Source organism: Montipora capricornis, chromosome 8 (assembly GCF_036669925.1).
Source record: "Montipora capricornis isolate CH-2021 chromosome 8, ASM3666992v2, whole genome shotgun sequence".
Lineage (NCBI taxonomy): Eukaryota > Metazoa > Cnidaria > Anthozoa > Scleractinia > Acroporidae > Montipora > Montipora capricornis.
The window spans coordinates 10150081-10157580 of NC_090890.1; the positions used below are offsets into that span (position 1 = coordinate 10150081).

General features: G+C 40.8%; 2 protein-coding genes and 1 long non-coding RNA gene across 3 annotated transcripts in view; all 3 read right to left on the reverse strand.

Annotated features, from left to right (window-relative positions):
* LOC138014389 (uncharacterized) overlaps positions 1–7500 on the reverse strand; it is a 201700-nt gene that overhangs the window by 29747 nt on the left and 164453 nt on the right. The gene's annotated exons all lie outside the window — the stretch shown is intronic.
* On the reverse strand, positions 1533–5488 carry LOC138059561 (uncharacterized). Its single transcript, XM_068905198.1, has 5 exons — positions 4632–5488; positions 2536–4334; positions 2264–2428; positions 1831–1977; positions 1533–1673 (listed from the first exon to the last, which is right to left on the reverse strand). Exons 1-5 carry the CDS (start codon positions 5486–5488, stop codon positions 1663–1665), a joined length of 2979 nt encoding a protein of 992 aa, XP_068761299.1. The 3' UTR covers positions 1533–1662.
* The window catches only part of LOC138059613 (uncharacterized), a 4313-nt gene continuing 2465 nt past the window's right edge, over positions 5653–7500 (reverse strand). The window contains exons 5-6 of the mRNA XM_068905237.1: positions 7009–7070; positions 5653–6513 (exon numbers count right to left, since the gene is read on the reverse strand). Of these exons, the coding sequence (XP_068761338.1) occupies positions 5653–6513; positions 7009–7070 (923 nt within the window). The remainder of the gene's footprint in view (positions 6514–7008; positions 7071–7500) is intronic.

The following is a 7500-nucleotide window of genomic DNA, read 5'->3' on the forward strand; positions in this document are numbered from 1 at the left end:
TTATGCACCAGTCAATGTAAACCACGGCCCCCCGACCCCCCGGACATAGCGGGGGATGTAACATTCCTACAGTGTACATTTCGAGTTTTACCCGGGCCCGCGGGGGAATCTGGACTGTTACTATCCCCGCCCATAGGGCCCCAGTCAGCAAGGCCCGCTCCGGGCCTGCCCTCTAGGGGGGTCTGGGGGCATGCCCCCCCAGAAATTTGGAAATATTATACTCTCAGAGACGCATTTTCCTGCATTCTGAAGCACTAAATGGTAAATACGAGACTTGTTGAAAGCATGGCAATTTGTCACTTTATTGGTTTCCCTAAATAGAAAGCAAAACCAAAGGGCCGCTCAGTATCACCCTTTAGAAGGTTCATGGGGCTCTTGCCTCCACTTCAGAAGATTTCGACTCACATTTGTCAGTCCCACAAAAAACATCATGCAATCAGTTCTGAAGATAATAATTAATGACTTAACGGTTATGCAACGATAATTTTCTGTATATGGTGCACAATAAACTTTTCGCAAACTCTACTCAAACGTTTCGCGAACTCAAAGCCAACATCAAACGTGCACATACGGAGTACTACATGAAAGTACTGGCTGAAATAAACCACTGCTCAGTAACTGAGGCCTACTCCACGTTCACTTGACGTTCGCTTCGAGTCGCCGTTCATACTGTTGTATGCGATTGTTTCTGCTGAGTGCGAGCCAGGGTTGCTTGTGTATTGTCTTTATAACTCATAATGTAGACAGGTACCTTATTTATCAAAAGCTTTATTTATTTTGGGAATTTACCAGAGTGAAAATAGGCGTTTCAAATATAAAAGTTACCGTCGGATGCGACGGCCGACGGCTTATTTTGAAAACCTTTAATTTACTGTGATGGCGGCCGCCGCAGGGTGTACCTTGAAGATCTTGATAAGCGGCTTTTCATAGTGATTCGCTCCGTATTGCGCAGTAGTAAAATCGCTTGAATACATTTGCAGTGCGCGGAATCAGCAAAAGTGGACAAAACATTTTCGATGACATATATTTTGATAGCAAAATGACTGAAATTGTGAGGAACACAGACCCCAGTCACTAGTGTCGTCCATTTGTTACGCGATAACAAATTTTGCAATTACAATCACAGGGATTCACAGGCATACCACCCTCTGTTAGTGTGGTATAAATACTTGTAAATATATAAAGCTCAGTGGAGCTTGCTAAGATCTCTAGGTTATTTCAGCAGACGTATATATATTTTTACATTGAATTACATTTAAGTAAACTAAGAATGCTAACGGCTTGAAATAAAGTTATTATGATATGCGGAAAAATTTATTGTGTCAAGAGTGCCGCTCCGAGCTGTAATTTGTACTAATAGCGAGTTTAACAAAGATTAGCGAAGTCAACTGATATATCAAATGAACAACTGGGTTTTAAACATTGACTGCCTTGCTTTCTTGATCCGTAGTGCTTGGCTTGATGGATGATGGTTGGTTACGTTTCTCGGCGATCGTTGTGATCGGAACTATGTCTAGAATTGGCCAGCATAGCTTGGCGTTCTTGTCAGTCAAGGAGAGGGAGAAACGAGCGCACGAGAAGTAAAGACTAGAACTGACTGACTAGAACGCCAAGCTGGCTAGTGTAGAAGTCACCTGTCTCGTCACCACCTCCGCATTGCCTTTAAGTCATACCTGAATATCAAATTAATATCAATGAAAATATTGTAAATACAAAATGAAGGAACAAATTTCCATTGGATATTAATAGTGGCATTGCTTTTGCATCTGAAAGTAAACATACCAGTCACTAATCGGTTATTAATTAATGCTTTATAGCATGCAAACTCACACTTGGGACATATCCAACTGCCTTTGGGGGGAACTTCCAGCCCAACGCATGACATGTGGAACCACTTGACTGGACAATCCCTGTTGTCGCACGCCAACATCATACCAAACTCCCCTTGGTTACAAAGACAATATTGCTCTGGGTCGCCTACAAAAGAACAATCAAGAGTGTACTATTTTTACTGCCTCTCGTATAAAGACCAACTTTAAATATACATTTTTTGCGAGATGGGGAGAGGGGATATCCTCCAAACGATGACATTTGTTATTCCCCACACTGATATGGCTTATTGCTTTTACCGAAACCACTGAAAACTAAACGTTCTTCTCTGAAAATGTTTGTTTACAACATTCGCTAAAGTTGTAGAACATCCAAAACTGCTGTAAGAGCAAAATCTAAAATACCATAATCTGTAATTGTAAAAGCTACTCACCATTACAGTCAGGGCAAAACCAGGAAAATGCAGGACTGAATAAGAGGCCGATACAATCAAAATGAAACCACTTTATTGGGCAGGCATCACCTTCACAAAGCAGCATATCCCCATACTCGACATCTTGACACCAACACCAAACAGTTGTATCTGCAGGACGGGCTTCTGGTGATGATATAAATAAAGGAAATCACCAAAAATTGCGACTTTCGATACTATTGAAAAACAGTTTGAAAAAGCAATTTAACATTGCAGGAAATTCAAGTACTCACTCGGCTGCTCACCGCCAGCTGTGTTAGATTTCTTCTTTTTTCTCGTTGACGCTGCTTTGGTTTTTCGGGTGGTTGCTGCCTTTCTCGCACCCTCCTTCCTTCTTTCTGCTGTTAGTCGAAGATGATCCACATGCATTTTAAGTTCTTCTAATGGCAGAAGAGTCTTCTTAGCGACGTCCAAGATCTTCTCCTCTGACAAAGTCCTTCCCCTTTTCACGGAATCGTAAAACTCCTCTTTTATTACAATACTAGGAGGCTTTGACAGCATTAGACCATGTTCTCTGACAAACTCTGCATGTTCTTTGGGCCTTAGGTAGTGGCCAGAACACAAATGTGTACATTCTTTGCAGTTGCCTCCCCAAGGACGTTTGGGATCAGGAATAGGTATCGGCAAATATGTCAGTGGTGGTCCATCTTCAAACCATTTCTCATCTTTTCGGACGGTCTCGTCATGACACAAAGGGTGGGGGCATCCGATTTGATAACACAGATTCAACATAAACAAATAGTTCCCTGGCAGATCTTTCTTCATGTGGTTCTCTCTAACCATCCAGACACGCTCAAAGTACTCATAAAGGTCTGGCCTGTTCTTCTTCAACTGTTTCTTGTCGTTTGCACTACCTTTAAGAAACACCAGAAGGCTTTCCCGTCTTTCAGACATGGTTTCATTTTTGCCCCCAGTATGCAGTTTTAATATGGTTCCACAGCACGGTGCTCCATCAACCCGATCAATATATACGTCAGTTGCAATATCCATATTCTCGTTTAATTTCTTCGCATTCAGGCCATTGCTGTCGAAATTACTTCCAGCTAAGGTTGAAGGAATAAAGAGGTTTCCGTGAGCCTTGGCTATACAACCGTTCATCAACTCTACTTCATTAAGGTATGATCCCCCACTATGCCTTGAAGAAACAACTGTACACACTTTCTGCTTGAGCAAGTGCCTTTCAGTCCACAGAAACTGTACCTCCAGGTGACCTGGTCCTTCGTCAGTTGCCCCATCAACCCGTATGCATTCTATGGGCTTGTCATCAAAGTAATTGGGCATTCTGCTTTCAAGCATTTCGAGGTCAATTATGTGCTGTGTGGCGTTCTTTGGAAAGTTGAAATGCGGCTTGACCACTCCAGCACAAGCCTTCTCTGTTGTGTCGGACTTCATGAAAAGGTAGGAGGTTGTTTGAAGCAAGGATGAATATGGATTCATGAAGTCTGTTCTGGTTGTTAACGATGGCGCATTTTCAAGTGTTAAACATTTACCCTGTCTGTGAGTAAATGTTGTGTCCAGTCTAAACCCCGCCTGATCATCACGATTGAGTAAGAGTTTGTTCCTCCCGTCTTTCAGCTGTATAGAATCAAGTCCTTTATACAATGCACTACTCCAGTGAGCATCTGGATTAAGCTTTACGGAAAACCCCTTTCTTGATTTCCTGCATGTAACTTTAGCCACGCCCTTGTACCTTTTGGCAGAGATGCGGCGCTTACTTCGTACGACACAAAGCTGGACCACAGTTCCATAACCAATTTTACACGAGTATTTTTCTTGGAGATGGTCCTGGATAGCTTTGTACGTAACTTGCTTGCCCCTGGTACGATTTCCATCAAATGTTAAAACGCCTGTTCTTCTCCAAGCATCAGCGCCCACCTTTTTCGATTTGACAAATTCCTCGATGTCACTGCCAATTGTCGGGTGTTCTTTAATGATACGGCTAACTTTTTTTGTTACTTTTCTTTTCAACACGCTGTTGGCTGCTTTCAATTTAGCAGCATCTCTTTTCCTTTCCTTTTGATAGCTGCTCTTGCTTTTGGATGCAATCTAATCCTTCCTTAGAAACAAGTGAAGGAATCTCTCTGAGCATGGGTGTGGTAGATTCTTCAATTTCGGTGTCAGATACCACTTCATTTCCTTCGATCAATATTGGCTCATGCCGCTGGAATTCGAGAAACGCCTGCCGTGAGACTTCGACAGCTCTCTCCTCTTCCTCAGTTAGATCACAGTCGCTTGTTGACAAATAATAAGTGAAATTTAGTAACACTTGATGAAGAACTTCTGGGCTATAGAACTTTAAATATTGTGCAACATCATCAAAAAGGAAAACCAGTTTAAGCTGTTGTCTCTAAGCCACGACAGTAGTGTCTCATTTGGTGGTGCTGGATTCACAACACCAGCAACATCTTTGGACAGGTCATCTGGATTAAATCTTGTGTTGCCAGTAGAATGGTTGGATGATTGTCCCTCATCTGCAGCTTTGCTTTCACCATGTACTGTGGAAACACTACTTTTACTGTTTCTATCGTTTTCATCAGAATCGCTTTCAATTACACTTTCTAAGTCACTCTCGCCTTCAAAACTTTCAGTGTCTGACACACTGTCTTCAATACCCATGGATTGTAAAAGAGCTGTTTCTTGAAGTTGCGCAAGCTTAATGATCTCATCGTGAATCTCTTGTGCATTCGCAATTGCCTCTTTAACTTGGTTAATTTTGAGAGTGTTATTGTCTATACCATACTTTTTCTTGGCTTGCTTGCCAGATAACCCCCAAGTTGCAGCAGATTGTATGAGTCTTCTATCAGACTCAGTTGATGCCAACTCGCACAAAGATTTCAGAGTTTCCTTGCTCATATGCTTCACACTCTTTTCATCTGGCATTGTCCTTGCAATCCAGTCAACGAAAGTTTTGTAATCCACATCTGACCTTAATTCCGTGACGTAGAGATGTTGCTGCTTGAAAATAACAACGGGTAACTGCATAAGTCTTCTCACCGCCTTGTCGGATTGATATTTCTTTTCAGGAAACTGACTCTTGTAAACGTCAAACACTTTAACTATTCCTTTCTGAGATATGTGCAACGCCATGTTGATCAGTGCATCACATTCCACACACTGTTCTTTGTGATACCTAGTGCAATATTCGGCTCGATACCTTCTATACTCTTCTAAAGAGACAGCTGTCATACGTGAGAAACGCAACTGATCATCCTGTGAGCGTGTGTTCTGATCACTGAGGTTTAAACGAACATTTCTCACAAACTTAACAAATGTTCCCTCGTTTATAGTTCCAACAACCCCCACTGGTTCACATTTGCACTGGCTGTTCTGTTGTAAATCAGTGGGGGAAACTAAAAATCCTCACAGTTTTCTTTCAAATGTCCCTCTTTGTTGGCCTCAAGCTTTTTTATGTCATCACAGTCACGTGCAACAACTAGGTCTTGAATTCTCTTGTCTTGTTCTGTAGCTTGGCCACGGGCTGCAGCCGGTTCCCAGCCTGCCATTGTAGGGTTTTCAATCTCTGTGACATCTTTGTTGTCGACTTCCACTGTAGCCTTTTCAGTCTCCATGGCTTCTTTGTTCCGCCCTTTTGCCAATTCTTCAACACTTTCACCCGGTTTCAGAAACTGACGTAAGTCAGCTTGTGGTGCAGCCTCACCTCCTTTTTTGCTGTCTCTGCACTTCTTTACTCGCTTTGTAACAGACTCTTTTCGCTGTAGTAAAGTCAATTCCTCTTGGTATTTTCTTTTCTTTTTTCTCAGTTCATCCAACTCCTTTGAAACATCAAGTGCTTTGCTGAACTCCTTTACATTAGCACATCGTTCACGTTGCTTAACAGCGTAACTAACTTGTATGTCAACTTCTCTTAAGTCCTCTTGCAACTGCTCTATCCTCTTCTGTCTAAAATCTTGGCTAGTACGCTCTTGTTTAGGCTCACTTCCAGATGCAGAACCAAATTCTTTCGATCTTGAATTTTTCTTCTTGTAAGCGAATCCATCTTCATGGACTTTAGTTCTCGCTTGCTTTTGCAATTCCAATTTAGAGCACAGCAAAGTTGGATTCTTCAGAGCAATATCAAACGCAGCTTCATTTATAGCTTTGTGATAATCAAGTAACTTGTCATCAGGCTTGAGCTGATATATCTGTGATTCTCTGCAAACTTTGTCAGGATCTAATGTGATTGTCTGGGTAATAGATGCCCCTGATGCTCCCTTGAAAGCAAAAAAGTTCGCTTTTACTGTCAACGTAAGAAAAGATTTTGTATAACCTCGCTTATTACTAAAAAGGAACTGTCATTCTGTAACAATAACAGTGTATAATGTTAGTCATTTTTAGGTGTCCCTTAAATCAAAATTTCAATATCCACTTCACTGCAACACTTACACTTTCCTGTCTTAAACTATTTAATATTGAATTGGCGCAGCAACTTAATAAACTGGAACAAGTCCATCTCAAAATATTATTAAAACACCCCAAGTTTGAATGAATCCTGAATAAAAGTTGAACAGAGTTGTGATTCTTTTAATTGCCATGAGTAAGGAAAATAAACAAAATGATAAGGAAAATAAACAAAAACTAATTATTATTAAAAGTCAAGTCAATATGTACAACAACTGGCTACAGTGTTCAACATCTTTCATGATGGTGCAGCAAGTACTATCTTTGCAACATATTCATTGTTACTGTTGTTTTTGGAGGTTTTGTACCTGTATTACAGCTGGTCCAACCATGATTTGACCACCCTCAAAACACAGCGTTTTCTGGACAGCTGATATGAAAAGCAAAAACAAGAAAAAAATCAACAACAACAATACAACAATTACCACCAAACATTTAGAAAAAATAGAAAAATTCAAATATTTACTTGCAACATTTGGATTACCTCTAAGTTTAAATACATGCCCTACTGGAATCGCTATCAATAACTTCACAAACAGAAATCTATTTTACCCTTTAAAAGGGCCCTTGTTACTTGCAAGTCTCACAATGAACTAAGTACACCATAGTTGCAAACCATTAAATGCTCATTCTACAAGTTGACTTAATCCCCAAAAACTAGAAGTGACTCTAGAACATTTCATTACAGGATTAATTTTATTGGTTTTGAAGACAATAAAAAAATCCCAGAAGCAAAATAGCAGGGAGTTCATTGGGCCAGGTTTTTCAAAGCTGTGCATGCACAGTTAACAAAAAGAAGT